Source organism: Syngnathus floridae, chromosome 20, assembly GCF_059516105.1.
Source record: "Syngnathus floridae isolate MCC-2025c chromosome 20, RoL_Sflo_1.0, whole genome shotgun sequence".
Taxonomy (NCBI): domain Eukaryota; kingdom Metazoa; phylum Chordata; class Actinopteri; order Syngnathiformes; family Syngnathidae; genus Syngnathus; species Syngnathus floridae.
In genome coordinates, this window is record NC_142432.1 from 4,232,275 (window position 1) to 4,247,826 (window position 15,552).

At 40.3% G+C, this 15,552-nt stretch overlaps 1 protein-coding gene across 11 annotated transcripts in view; it reads right to left on the reverse strand.

Annotated features, from left to right (window-relative positions):
* Positions 1-1,681: 1,681 nt before the first annotated feature.
* nrp1a (neuropilin 1a) overlaps positions 1,682-15,552 on the reverse strand; it is a 96,051-nt gene continuing 82,180 nt past the window's right edge. For 10 of the 11 annotated variants that reach the window (XM_088363251.1, XM_088363248.1, XM_088363247.1 and 7 more), the window contains 11 exons: positions 14,202-14,357; positions 12,330-12,474; positions 9,855-10,186; positions 8,902-9,046; positions 6,899-7,009; positions 6,587-6,637; positions 5,390-5,533; positions 4,987-5,264; positions 4,808-4,904; positions 4,665-4,718; positions 1,682-4,423 (listed from right to left, as the gene is read on the reverse strand). In XM_088363251.1, coding sequence (XP_088219377.1) covers positions 4,137-4,423; positions 4,665-4,718; positions 4,808-4,904; positions 4,987-5,264; positions 5,390-5,533; positions 6,587-6,637; positions 6,899-7,009; positions 8,902-9,046; positions 9,855-10,186; positions 12,330-12,474; positions 14,202-14,357 — 1,800 coding nt within the window. In that variant the 3' untranslated portion in view covers positions 1,682-4,136. The remainder of the gene's footprint in view (positions 4,424-4,664; positions 4,719-4,807; positions 4,905-4,986; positions 5,265-5,389; positions 5,534-6,586; positions 6,638-6,898; positions 7,010-8,901; positions 9,047-9,854; positions 10,187-12,329; positions 12,475-14,201; positions 14,358-15,552) is intronic. The other variant, XM_088363255.1, reaches the window with a different exon arrangement.

The window sequence follows — 15,552 nt, forward strand, 5'->3', positions numbered from 1 at the left end:
GCACTTTTTAAAAACGGAAAAATGACCCATTATTTGAGTTTTAATGTAGAAATACCAAAATTGAAATACTGCTTGTTTTTTTCATTTGTTGTCTGGGAAAAGTAAGTAAAAGAGCGGTTTAATATTATTGTTTTTGTTCTAAAACAAAAAACTGAATATATCGTGAGAAACAAATAGAATTACAACGACGCGTATATTCGTTTTTGGATTCCCGGATTTGACCATAAAATGGCAAAAGTGTACCGTATGTCGCCCTCTGCGGGTTACAACGAGAAATGCACCCGGTGATAAATTCCAGGAATCCAAAGCAAATACATTTACGAGCCGTTTCTTGATTTTTGTGTTGTGCTGTATTATATTTTTGTTTAGAAATAAAAATAGAAAATCAAACTTTATTTTATTTACTCTTTTCGCAACAAATAAGGAAAATCAAGCTGTGCTTCAATTCTGGTATTTCTATATCAAAATAAAAATCAAATGAGTATAGTGTAACAGGAAGCCAGACATTTGACAAATGTTATCTGAGGAAGTTGGCAAAAAAAATCACAGCTCAGACGCTATCTGATAATAAATATAACATTTTTGGGGGGGAAACAGAAATAAAAAACTTTAAGATTCGCCAAAACTTGCATCAAAAATTAAAAAGTGCGTTGAATTTCAAAGTAGATGGCTGGAAATAAATATTTTACAGGCCATCGAGACGAATTAATGAGCAAACAGTGTCGTTAAGTACCTATCTGCTGAATACTGTAATCTGTAGTGCCCTCCTGTGGTCAAAGTTAGTTACTGCAGATAAAGAAGACAAAAACATCTCCAAAACAGCATAAATTACACCAGTCAGCAGAAGGAAAGCAACAGAAGAATAATGCAAATGCCACGCAGAGCTGCACCTGTCCAGCAATCAAGGCTAGGGACTAAATAAACAAGACAAAAAATAAAAAGCACAATTACCTTGTAAGCCTTCTGACCACATTGCATATACTCCGATGTGTGCAATCCTGCTTCCGCATAGGTGGGACCTATGGAGGACCGCAAGTTCCAAAATTAAATGAATAAATACACCAGGAACTATTTCTTGTTATTTGTTAATGAGAATTGAATATGACCCTAAAAGCATCACACCAAACTAATAGTAAATCCACCAGTAAATCATTAGATCTCATTGATTAAATATTTCATTGAATAATTGAATATGGGATTAATTATTTCTGTATTTTATTAAAATAGTCATGTGTTGCAGTGTATCATGAATTAAGTTAATGACATTTTTAAGCAATCTGATGTGCCACCAAAACAATTTAAAGTGAGTTAAGAAGCTTCATTTAGACAAAAATTAATATTTGCTACCATATACTAGCACCTCTGTGGAATTTCAAAACTTTTAAAGCCTGCTATGCGATTATCATAATTATTTTTTTGCTACCTGCACCTAACTCTTGTGAATAGTAATATAATTGCAATTCTTATTTTAAGACATTCCTGACTTCAAGTGATTGGTAATGCAATACTTGTGCACCAAAAGAGGCCATACCAATGTAGGGGGGGGGGGGAATGGCTGATTTCAACTAATGACAGGCTACCAGGAAAACCAACCAACTCAAGTTTACATCAGTGTCTCATTAGTGGTAAGTACGCACCCTTTTCATGATGCAATCATTTTGACCAGTCCAGTGGCGGTAAATCCTCACATCACAGACTTAGTAATTTATTTCCAACTTATTTCAAGGAGTGCAAAACATACAAAACAATCCTCAGCTGAAATACATATTCTAAGTAATGCCGTTTCTTACACCATTTTCTAATAAGTCAGTATTTTTGAAAAACACTCTCTTTTAAGGCGTTGCTGTTTATTCATTATTTTCTACAACAGCAAATTACAGAAGCAGTATTGAAAATAAAAGTAGTATTTTCTTGTTTTATTAAAAAAAAGCACAAAATTGTAATGACAGTACAAAGTGGGGCGTTAATATGCCATTATAATGTAAGGGGGGCAATCTATAATTCTTTTTTCAATAATGAAAACATCCCGGTATTTTACATTTCAGAATTATGTCAGATAACCTGAAATTATATATAAAAACATGAAAGATATCATCACTATATGTGTTTTTTGTACTTTATTTTTTTTCTTTTTCCTTGCAAATATTCGCTATAAACACATACGCTTTTCAAATATAATATTTATCAGTGCAACATTGTTTCTTTTGAGTCCACGCTACAGTATTCTTTACCCCCTATTTGAGCAGCAGATGTTGCTGAAGCTACACTTGTTTTTTTGTTTATTTTCCGAGACAAAAGCGCAGACATTATGATGTGTAGCCATGGAGCAACGTGTTATTTTCAATCTAAAAGGAACAAACTGAGAATGTCGTCACCACAGTACAACACGCAAATCACACAACTACAAAAGATGTAGGTATGCCTTCGAGTTCTCGCTATCATTTTTTTTTTTTTTTTAGGGGGGCAGGGATATAAATCCAGGCAGGAATATTGTGTTCTGATGCTGTAAAGTTCATCCCAAACAAACAAGAGTCTCTGAGGGGTCTCACACCAATCTGATGTTGGGCCTCTTGTTGCTTTAAATGCAAATAGAAAAACACATTTACATTTCTGCAATCTAATTTTACCACCAAACTTTGGTAAAGCCATAGAGGGAGGCTAGGTAAAGTCAATTTAGTGGCTCTACCCAATCCCCGATTCCAACCAATGTTCTATTCTACTCAGATCACCTCTGACATTATTATACTTACTGCTTCGTGTGTGTGTTTAAAGTAATTACTGTATAGCACCATTCATCAGTTCACCCCTTTTAATAGATTTCTATCAAGAGGGAATCAGTAACAAAGTGCACACAAGCTGCATTGTCGAGATAGCTTTTCCGTCAGTGAGCAATCAATCCACAGTGACATTTAAAAGTGGTAAAGCAAAAATGATTGTTGCATTTTTTTTGGTATGTTGGTGACTCTACCAACAAAATCAGCAAAGCTACATGAGAGCAGAAGATAATGCAATTAGTTCATTGCTTGAGTTTTTTTTGTGTGTGCCTTTTTGTTGTGTTCGTTTTTTTTTTAATCTCATTCATCCATCGGTGGTTTTAATGAAGTGGGTGTCGTGATGACAATTGGCCCGAATGCATGTTGAAATTGCTTTAACATCGTCACGGTAATGTTAAATGAAACGTTAACACTGCACCATCCACAAAACAGTCAGAGGGATTGTATTTACACACACACGCGTGATTTGCACACAGACACACAGTGAGGAAAAAAAAAGGCATATTTTTTTTCGTATCACCTTCTTTAAAAAAAGACAATAAAATATATTAAAAGTTATTTACAGTGTGTGGTTTTCAGACACAAACAAGTAAAGCACTATGATGTGATAGATTGAAAGATCAGATACCATTTTGCAGGTATGATCATGTGCCCCTGTTTTCTGCCCTTATAAATAAAGCCAAGTACAGCAAAAAAAAAATAAAAATAAAAATAACACCCAGTTCAAAAGAGGAGACCATCCGATATGTACTAAAGGCACTATCAGAACCATAAATTCCCACGGATGCGACTCATTCTGGCGTGAGGGGAAGTTAAAATGGGTACATATATCAGATTTATGAATTATGAGCACACCCTGTATGCCATAGCTTGGGCAAATCGACAGTTTTGCCGGATATGGTTCATTTTGGATATTTCATTTCAAAACTTGAAATTTATCGCCTTCATGAACTCAAAAAAAAAAAAAAAACCTCCAGAAAATGATAAATACTCTTAACATTATTAATAAATTGGTCTCAACACCAGCATCCGATTGTAAAAATGAATGGAAAATCAAAATAGAAAATTAAAATTTCATCTACGTACGTATCTGTACATCTTTTTTTTTTCCTGTATTTATTTTTGTACACAGTGTCCCCTACTGGTAGGTTCTTTTTACTGCAGCTCCTGAGAAAAGCGTAGATTAGTTCAAACCTCCCGTCGGTTCCTGAATCTGTCCCTCATTCGGAAAGCTGAGGGTAACGGGCGCTCCTTAGAGTTCACCTTCTCGTACGAATACACGAGACGTAGCTACAGCGAGTCCCGTGCACGCTCTTCAAGCTGTGCACGTTACATAGTCACATGAATGAGCCGCTTCGGGCCTCACGCCTCCGAATATGAGCTCTGTACATTGAGTTTGTCCTTCTTTAACTTGACCCCGTCCACCAGTTCAAAGTTATAATTTTCCAGGGCTGATAAGTTCCTTTCTGACATGCCGCCATGCGAGCAGGCGCAGTAAAGGACAACACCGCAAATGGCGCCCAGGAAAACGCCCAGGGCGGACATAGCGATGATGGTGATGAGAATAGGGTCGAGTGTTTTTAACATATTGCCGGCTCCGCTGATCTGGTTGGTCTCCACAAAGTCGGGATATTCTGTGATCTCCTCAACTGTAGAAGGAATTGAAAAAAAATCGACACGAGCTCAAATATAAGAAACCATAAAGAAGATATCATTTTATAATTATCATAATTTTAGAAATATAAATAAATCATAAATAAATTTAAATCAACCCTTCAAAAAAATACAACTGGTTCATGAAGCAAATTTGAAGCTTCATTTCCCATCACACACTGTTTTAACCTTAGTGGTTCCACTATCCACAAAAACAAAAGTTCAGAAATAACTTACTGATTTCATTAAAGTGATCCTCTGGCAGCATTGGTTCGGTGGGTACATCTGGATCTGTCAAAGCAAAAAAGGTATTTCAAAATTTTGCCCCAAAAAATTTACACTCCACAAATGTTAATTTTATTCTCAAAATGGAAAGTCACCTTTGCATTCTGTTGCAGTGAGTCCACTAAGAACCTTAATGTCATCCACGGCAATATCTCCCCAGCTCTTTCTCTCTACCGACCCTTCAATCACCACCTAGTACACAGAGACAAAAAGAACAAACAGTCAAGCTCCCGGAGAAGTTGATTTGTTCAAAATGCAAAGTAATTTAATTTACCTGATAGGGCCAATTAGTGCGTGGCAGGAGAACACGACCTTCCCTCCAGCGGTTACCCTGGTGACCGCTGACGGTCCACAGCAAGATGTCAGCGGGTCCGTCGACAGTCTGTTTGCGCTGTTTGATATGTAGTGTACCGATGTGTGACCCGAACATGTGGTACCAGAATGACACACACAGGTCCGAATCGGGGGAGATGACCTCCGGGCTGACCAGCCGAGCCACCTCTGTGTCTTGTAAACCCGTCGCCAAGGTGTAAATGAAATTTCCTGAGCCACCTATTGGATAAAAGAATGTGTTACAATATGCTGAATTGTGTGTTTTTACTGAACACAATATAAAATGCCTCCATAAATGAGGGTCAGTAAATATATATTGTATGGTCCATTTGGAAAATCCGCACCTGTATGATCCATATTGGGTCCAGTATTGAGGGTGGGGGTTCCACTAGACTGGATTTGCCATCGAGAGACAGTATCCTCAGAAGTCCACCTGCAGAAGGACGGGTCATTGGCCCAGCCAAAGTCGCAGGCGAACCAAAGAAAATCTGCAAATGTATTGAAACAAATATATAAAATTTCGCTGTAAACACAAGAGGGCAGCAAATAGCTACAGAAAATGTCCTTGCATTCCCCAGCAGCTCAAAATTAAGAAATAATCATTTATTGCAGTATACACCTAACCATTGCTAGAATAATATACAAATGTATTATCGTCTTTTACAAAAAAAGTTACTGGCTTTGACACATTGGAATGAATCCCACAGAATGCGGATGTGGGACAAGAGGACAAATGAGTTGCTGGCATGCTGTCTATTTGAAAGCTCCATTCAATAGAAGCTACCCACAGAGATTTGTGGATTTTAATGAGAGCAGGGACCTGAGGTTTGAAGACAACTATGGTAACAGTGCAGGGGCCTCAATGGCCAACAATGGCATTCTTCATGAACACATGCCACACATTGAAAGAGGTTCCTTCCATAGAGGCCAGAAAATATGTGGGTGTTCTTGCTCGGGGTGTTTTGTTCACATTGGATTAACAAAGATGCCTGAAGATGTTTGGGATGTTATCTAAGGTCATGTTTGCATCAAATTCCCACCATTTAATGGATTTATATTTGCACACACAAGAAAAAACACTCGGAACTCCAGCGATGGTCTACCGAATGGTCCATTAGTCAAGGTCACAGCAGGGCACAGGCTCTCAGCTGGTTACCACCTCATCCAAAGAACCTTCTATAAGCAATATATGAAGTTTGGCTTCCTCAGATGACCGCAATTGCATTGTGTTCCTCTTTTTGTGTGCATGTTGATGCCAGCCGGGTGATTAGTGAATACGCTGATGCAGCAGCAAAGCACCAGTGCTAATCATCTTTGCATCACATATCCTCACCTCCTGCCTCAGCATGGGACTCTGAGGGGCTTATCATCAACTTTAATAACGCACATACATCAGCGGAGGGAAGACTTTACGAGGCACGATAAAACGGAATGCAAAACAAACCATGAGTAGGTAAATATTTGCCCATGGTGGCGAAACACAATCAGTGGAAAATATATTCGGTGTTAAATCACGGAATCCGTAGTGATTAGAAACTAACCTGGGACGAGATCGGCTGCAGCTGTTGTGGTTTCTGGCATTGTTGTACTACCTGCAATAAGACATGACTAGGTTAGCGAGAAATTAAGGTGGTTAAAGGACTTGAGGAAAGGTGAGCGAAAGATATTTTGCATCGAGGAGGAACAAAAAATGATTTAGGTGGGAGTTACTGTTAGAGTTGGAAGAAGGCAAATGGGTGCATGCATGTGTGTCAGGGCTGCTAAAGCGAGCAGGAAATGGGGCTTTGAATTAATGAGGTGGGGGGGTGGAGAGGGAGGGGTTAGTTGCAGACTCATGTGGGCGAAGTTAGCACCTGTGTTATCGTAGTCATCACCTGTGCCACTGTGGCAGTTTGCTTGGTCATCGTCGCATTCGTCTGACGGCGACGAGGTCGGAAGGGTCGTGGAAGGGGGGACCGTGGGAGCTGTGGCAAATAAAATACAACAACATTATTGATTTTATGTTTCATGTTTTTTTGACACCCTTTTGCTGTTCTTTCTACATCTGCCTTTGTAAAGGTAGTGTTACCGTATTTTCCGCACTGTAAGGGACACCTAAAAACCTCCAATTTTCTCAAAAGCCGACTTTATAATCCGGTGCGCTTTATATATGGACCAATATGGATTCGTGGATGAGGACTAATTTATTAAAGTAAGCTTTACGTGTTTATTTTGTGTGTTGTGTGATATTAGCGTTTGAGCAACGTTGAGTTATTGATATATTGTTATTGTTTTCACTATTTCGAGTGTTACTATATTGTGATTGCATTAATGTTTGAGCCACGTTGAGTTATTTATTCTATGCGCCTTATAATCCAGTGCGCCTTATATATGGACAAAGTTTTAAAATGGGCCATTCATTGAAGGTGCGCCTTATAATCCGGTGTGCCTTATAGTGCGGAAAATACGTCAAAGGTATAGACCGAGCTAAAAACTTTGAACAGGCTTTCAGATGGTTATTGACACGGCCACACTGGCTTGTCATTATGATCCCATGACACTTGGTTGTGGGTAAGACTGCAAATCCGTTCTTCTTTTCTACACAACCCATCCGGCATGTGTGTGTCCCCATTCCGGCGACAGTGTAGACACACACATAATATAATGAATGGGTCTCACTATTACAGAAGGAGGAAAGAGGAATAGGAGAAAAGATGGGATGTATAGATAAAGACAGACATAGATAAATTGAAGTAAACTCCACGCATGCGTGTCGTGTGTGCATGCGTGTGCATCCTCTTCTTCAGTTGGATGAAATATGAGGCAGATCAGCCGCTGTCAGATTCAGGGTGGAGAAGGTCAGAAATGGGGTCACTCCTGCATCAGGGGAGCCTCTCACTGAAATGAGGATTTAGCTCGGCCGCTTATGGGCTGTGTGTGTGTCCGTGCACACATACACACAAACTGCACCGGTGTATTTATGCTATAGTGTGTCTGGTTTGGTTATGCTTGTGTGTGTGCACGTGTGTTCCCGTGTTTGTGTGTGTTTGGCATTAAAACTGAAAACAAGCATTATCATCTGACTAAAGCTGCTGTTGGGAGTCAATGAGGCTTACAACAAAATGGGCAGCCCTGAAATTCAATATGTAAATCCACTTAGGCCTAGCCTGCTACGCATTCTTATATTGCTAAGCTGTTGCTGTGCTATCAGCTTGGAGAGTTAAAAAAAAAAAAAGCTAATTTTAAAGATAATGTGTGGGGCCCTCGGAAAGAACAAAGAACGCACAGGAGCTTGCGTAATTTGATGGACGCCAGGCTGTTATAATCCAGCTGGACCAGGTGGGCATCTATCCGACCCCCCCCTCAAGAAGTGACGAGCAATGAGGGCAGCTTTGATGAAAGTGGGAGACAAGACAAGTGTCCCTTGTGGGAATACGTAAAAGCAACTGCACAGCTGTGAGATCAACAATCCCAAGCCTTCATGCACACCTTTAAATAACTCAGATTGTTGCAACCATGAAGCCACTCATGGTCACGCTATCGGTTGGGATGATAGATGTGCTCACCTGTGTGTATTTCAACATCTACTCGAAATATGCGAAATAACACACAGGTCACAAGTGCATCTATGCTACTCGTTGAGTGTAGATGGGAAAGATAAGGTCACGATGAGTGAACGCATCATTACCGAGAAACCTTAGCACAGCTGGAAACGTCATTAGCACGAGTGGGAAAAAGGTTTCACTGTCAATGGCACTTTACCGCTATTGGTGGCAATGCCATTACTGCTTTTAGAGAAGTCATCACCATGGCGGAATATATTTTTCTCGCTTGGGTAAAAGTGATACTGCTGACTGTAATTTGATGGATTGTTTACCTTCAATATCACAGCCCAGGAGCTCAAGTCGAAGGCCCATTCCGGTCGCGGTCGCCCTATCCGGGTAGATTCGGATGAAGCGGGTTAGTAGCGGTTCCACCGTCCTCAACTCGGGGGTGTCGTAGTTGCTGTTTCCTTCGAAAAGCTGACAGAGGAAAATGAAAATAAGAAATAAACAGAAGGTGACTTTTTTGTTTTTAATGTACTGTATTTTCCGCACGATAAGGCGCACCAGATTATAAGGCGCACCTTCAATGAATGGCCCATTTTAAAACTTTGTCCATATATAAGATATATACATTTGGCCGGCGGGCCGGACTTTGGTCGCGCCTGCTGTAGTGGCTCAATATTGGTCCATATATAAGGCGCACCTGATTATAAGGCGCACTGTCGGCTTTTGAGAGACTTGGAGGTTTTTAGGTGTGCCTTATAGTGCGGAAAATACGGTACTGTATATGTAGGCACATGCTGGGAAATACATTTAAGTTTCTACAGTAAGATGGATATTCTTTCCACCCTTTGTGCCCCCCCCCCTCCTCCCCTCTCCCTTCAGCCTCTCTTCAGGTGAAGTTTCTTGCATCTATTGCAAGAGTTGAACTGTGTGAGTTGTACGGAATACTAAAAGGAAAGAGCAGTGGGAATAACTCTTGGTGCTGATCCTCAATTGATTCAAGTCATGACAGAAACTTGCTCGCATTGACTCGAGAGAGACTTACAAAGCTGGGAAACAGTACATTCATTTTAATTAGGACTAATGAGCTTGGTGAACAAACACAATGCCCTTCAAGGTAGGATTTGGATTGGAACTGCTGCTGAAAGGACTAATTATTTATTTTATTTATTTCATTTAATTTATGTATTTCATTTATTTTATTTATTTTTATTTATTTATTTTTCTGCAAGCTGCCTTGTATACATGGTATTCATAGAAAAATACGGTAAGTCATCTTCACCTTTGGCTTGTTTCCGTTGGTGTCCAGAACCATCCTCCACTCAGACCCATTATTGCTGTGGCCAAGGCGGAACTTCTTCATGAAGACCTTGTTCTCACGGTGCTTTCCTCCCTGAATGATCAATCCCTTGACCACTTTCTCTTCCCCAAGATCCACCTGTAACCATTCCCTGGTGAAAGGCTGGGGCTGAGGCAGCAGGGTCCAACCTGTCCTGCTCGTCAGCAGACGGGCGTTGTCTGGGACCCAGCTCCGGTCCGTGTGTGACGACGCGGTGATTTGGTTGTCGGTGATCAAGCCCGATACCATGCCAAGCATGCCCGAGCATGGGTACTCTAAGAGAGAAAAACAAATAGGCACAGTTGAGATTTATGCAGTGGTTGTCACTCATTGTGATGCTATTCTCTTCCCTGCCTACAGATCTCATGCATTCTAATTTTTTTTTTCCACCCCGAGGCACCTGTCTCCAGGCAGCCAATTAAAAGCCTCCACTCAACTGGTGCTTCCATTTCCTGCATTCTGGAGGCGCTCTTTCTTTTCATTTCTCACCTCCCTTCTTCCTCAACAGACGTGTGTTTAATCTCACACATAAAAAAAACAAAACAACAACACTTTGTTTCATCCGCTGCTGCACTCATCTACCTTCTGCTCCACAGGTGCAGACATCTGCTGGGCTCTTTTATCCGCTCATCCTTTTCTTGTTGACATATTTATACTGTATATTTAATTTTATGCAAACAACTGATTACCAACTTTGGTCAACTTTTCAAGTTGATACTTATAATGGCACAGTGTGGCTGATTTTGAATGGCGCATTTTTTTACTAAATGCATTTCTGTTCTCATGTGACACATGCAATAATACCGTCCCCATTTACATGACACAAAGAAGAATACACTTAGTAGCTTGTTGTAATAAAAAGCCCCTCCTCCTATATGCATTTGACCTCCAGCATATTCCCAGATGCCGAAGCGGAGCCCACTTGAAAGCACAGAGGAATACATCCATACATTATTATATATTTTCTGTCAGCAAGAGACAAAGTGTACACTGTGTTGCAGCACAACTAAGCAGCCTAACTGCATCTGGGACAAGCCAGCGTAAGAATTGGAGAACAAGGCTTCATTCAGACTTTCTCTGGTCTCTTAAAGCAACTCCTATGTAAGACCCGTGAGAGAAATCTCAAATTCTGTAATCTGTTGGTAGAAATGTGCTCGAAAAGGTCTCCATAGAAACTCAGCGATCATTGCAAAGAATCTCCAGCTAGGATGACAAAGAAGTGTGTACTATAGGTGTGCTTTTATTCATATTATCCAGAGCTTCTGGAGTTGTTTAGATGAACGGGTAAAATACTGGCACACCCAGAGGAACAAACAGTTAGCCCAGCTGGACATCCACAGCTTCATGTTTTGTATTTTGGGTTCGGGTGGAGCCTCAGTGGTTCATCACATAGGCTATATTTATAAACTCTGGGCGGAGATTCTTGATATTAATGACAAGAAAGATTTTATGATAAGCCCTGACCACTTCTGATGTTTGACTTGTTTTTCTAATAAATACCATATAGTTGTTCCAATAAAAACTAAGAATGCACTAACAAACTCAGCTTACCACAACACTTTATATTTTTAGTTCCTGTTCCGCTATCAGAAATTGTTAACCTCAAATAAAAAAAAAGAGTGAGTCATAGTTGTATACAGGCCACAAGAGCCTTCCAGCTCCTATCCCGCCACATGTGCTATACTAATGCAGTCGAGCTGGCAGTGTCTTCTGAGCACCCAGGGGTGTGCTGACGTCATGTTAGAGGCCCTGTGGTGACTTCAGTCCTGTGATGTGTTTACCCCGCTCTGCTCTGGTTTGGTTGTGTTCCCGAAAAACACACAACGCAGCTGCAACACTGATATACCCACAATACCCTCTGCAATCATACAAACAGCCACTCGTGTTTCTTAGATCAATATATAGTGAATCCTAAACCTTCTTTTAGCCGAGATACCTGTAACTAAAAACGGGAAAAACGGTTTTTAATATGTCTCAAGTGCTTTACGTGAACATCGATGACTGCATATTCTCACAAAGTCCTAAGCAGATGTGGCTGTGAACAGGAAAAAAAAAAAAAGGCCAACACAAAAAGAGTTCTGGCCAAAATCAAAGCTCTGCAAAAAAAAAAAAAAAAAAGACTAGCTAAAAAGAAAGACCAGCTCAACAGGAGGAATCGGAGCATATAAAGCCCACCCGTCTGTCTGCCAGCTGTTAGCACCATTTATATTTTATGAGCTACATCTAAAAACAAGATAACATGAATTGCTAATCTCACAACAACTACTACTTCACCAACCTATCGTACCTTTCCATATCCGTCGAATTTCAAATATAAATGACAACAACGATATTTTTAGTTGAAGCTTTAGTAAGAAATGCAACAGAAAAGCATGTTTGCATGCAGGTCGGTCACGAACGGCTCGGCTCTGTACTCACCTGATATCTTACATCCATACACTTCAAAGCGCAGTGCGATGCCTGTTTCCCAGGTAACGGGACGGATGCGGATGAAGCGCGTCAGAGTGGGTTTGGGTATCATCGTCTTGGCAATGTCTGTTGGATTGGTGTTACCTTGGAAAACCTGAGGCAGAAAAAGGGAAGAAAATCATTTCCTGCACTTGGAATACTTTAAAAATATATAATATTATTATTAATAAAATGTAATAAATAATATATATATATATATATATATATATATATATATATATATAAATATATATATATATATATATATATATATATATATATATATATATATATATATATATATATATATATTTTTTTTTTTAATATTAGTAATATTTTTTAAAAAAGGTGAGTGAAAGGAACGAAAATTTGAATAGCCTAATATGTCTGACAAAATTGTTACATATTTAATCTGATGACGATAATATTCAACTAGTAAGTGAAAATCCACATGACCCCCGAAAGTTTTTGGTCTGAACTTTGGCGGCTCATAAATAGTTTCCCCCCGTCTCCTGCGCACCACATGTGGGCTACGTCCTGTGAAACCCGAGGAAGTATTCTCAACACTATCTGGACACAACTGACCCAAGATGTCCCTTTTTCTGTCCTCCAACTGCAGTTTTGTGAATGTTTTACTGCAGTGTCTTGTTTAAAGGTCAGGAATGGCACAGCTGATGTCAGAGTATCGCCTTGGGGTATTCGCTGAGTTTACTAGCGGCATTTATGAAGCCTGACCACCCAGCCAAAGAGTTCATTCCGGGTAATTGAATATTACCAGTGACCATAGATCCACTAACCTCCTGAACTTATGGAGAAGCAGAGATGAGCAAGGTGGATAGATACACAGAAAAATACTTGACCTATGCAAGGGCTGAGTCATTATCTACTTCCAAACATGCCAGGAAAGGACTCGCAACGAAACAACTCAGTCTAAATGTCATCAGTCTACCCCTTGCTAAGTGTAAAGTTGCTTTTTCTACTGAGCAAAACTGCAAACTCAGCAGGCAGTAAATGGTGCCCATTCTGTCCAGAAGCACTTTAGAGTTGTGGGGGGGGGGGGGGGGGGGGGTTGGTTGAGTCTTACTGTGGCACCTTGCAACCAGCACTTTACACACAAGGGTCAGTGTACTTAAGAGAGGACTAAAAAAGGAAGTAAACTCAGTGGTGTGTGTGCACAAACCTGATGGTTGCTGGTGAGAAAGTGTCGCTTCCACAGTCTTTCAAAAATATTTACACGTCAAACATGCCTCGCTGACCCTAAGGACACCCACTTTACTGGTTGCATCCAGATGGAAAGAAAAAAAACTGTTTGACCGGCTGATCAGCAATCAATGGAAGCCGGACTCCGGTCAAGCATACCATTCCGCCCTTCCTCTTCTCTAGCAGCTGTTCAAACATGACATCCTCAACAAGCATTCCACTAAAATGTTGTTTGTCAAGCCTTTTGTCACTGCTTGTATCTTTTACAAAGAAAAACGACATTCCTTGGAAAATCTACGGTTACTACGAGCACCCTCGGTAAAAGATGACCGCTTACGCACGTGGCTACGTGACCACGCTGAGCAGAGTGCATAATTGTATGTTAGAGCATACATGACAGGGTATTTCCCATTTTGTGGTATTGAAAGGCAACATGCAGAAAACCATAATTCAAATCAGCTGGACTTCTTGAGATGGGATATTCCAAATGTTGCTGCTATCTACGACTTGGCCATTGCAGAGAAATCGCCAAAAACTTTTATGATGCAATGCTATTATTGGACTGTTGACATCTGGAAAATGCTAGAGAACATTATTGCTCATATAAAAAAAAAAAAAGAGTGCCTGATAAATTTGAGGAACCTTTTGTTTCGAGCCCTCCTTGAGCGTGATCCAGTCTTCTCCATTTGAACTGACGTCAACTTTGTAGGACTTGACAAAATAAGTCCTGTGGGTCTCCTGGGAAACTGCACCCTGTGTACCGATGGCTGAGACAAATCGTAGGAACCCGAGGTCCACCTGAGAATCAGAACAAACACAGAAAATCCTTTAATGGATGACAACTTCATTTCTTGATGTGGATGGCACTAATTGGATTATTATTATTATTTTTAACAGGAAACAGTTTCGCAATCAGATCAAATCCAAAGTGACCAATAAGGATTGGAAACTATCAAAGATAGTCTTGATGAAGTATAAGTCTACATTTTACAAGACTGCGAGTGTGTGGGTGGATGTCTGTTCTTTCTATCTTTGTCACATGTTTACGTTTTCAGAGCTGATGCTCAGCAAAGTTAGTAATTGGCCAGCCTCAGACTTAAAAAAAGAATCCAAGTGTGTGTCTGCCAACCATCAGGCATGATCACAACCATGACCATGACTTTCAGGAAAGGAAGACCACACAAACCCTTATAGAAGTCACTTGGCATCTGTTTTTGTGGCAAGGGCATCCATATTTTTAAAGATCTTGCTACATATAATATTCTAAGCTTATAGTAGAACTCGGCCATTGCGGCTTTTTCAAGCAAGAGCTAATCCACTAGTCCATGAATAAAATAGAGAAAAATCGTAGGTCATGACCCCTTAAACCCAAAAACTGAGTGGCACTGATGAGCAAATTGAAATGTTTATGCCATTTAAAGAAACAAGCTCCAACTCTACTTTGATTGGCCGACCAAATATTAACAAAGAGTAATTGCATTCAGATGCTCATAAAAAATCTGAGCAGTACGTTTGGGAATGCTTTGAGAAGACCGAGCTGGATGTGCTCAGAAGATGTGGAAGGTAGACAGAGTGAGGTCTAGGGTGGATCACTTTCATATAGACTGGCAGACAGTAGGGGCCTGGATAATGGGCAAAGCATGATTTATTAATGGCTGCTTGTTAGGGGAACAACAACAAGGTAGTGGTTGCGCTAACAGACCAAGGTTACATGGGTCAAGAGGAGAGAAGACTGCCTGCCTGGATGCTTGCATTCCACAGCCCAGAGGCCACAGTAACAACAAACGCACTGAAATAACAATGAGTGAAAGTTCTAACGGCAGTTGCTCCAGCTCGTGGACGGTGCAAAGTGATATTTATGCAGGCACTGATGTCATAATGAAGATTCGGCAGCGCACGGCCGAAAGGCTGAATCACGCTCGTAAGTGACTCATTTCACATGTGGGTGCAAGTAAATCCCAAAATATTTTAATCCAGATCATTTTTTATTTTT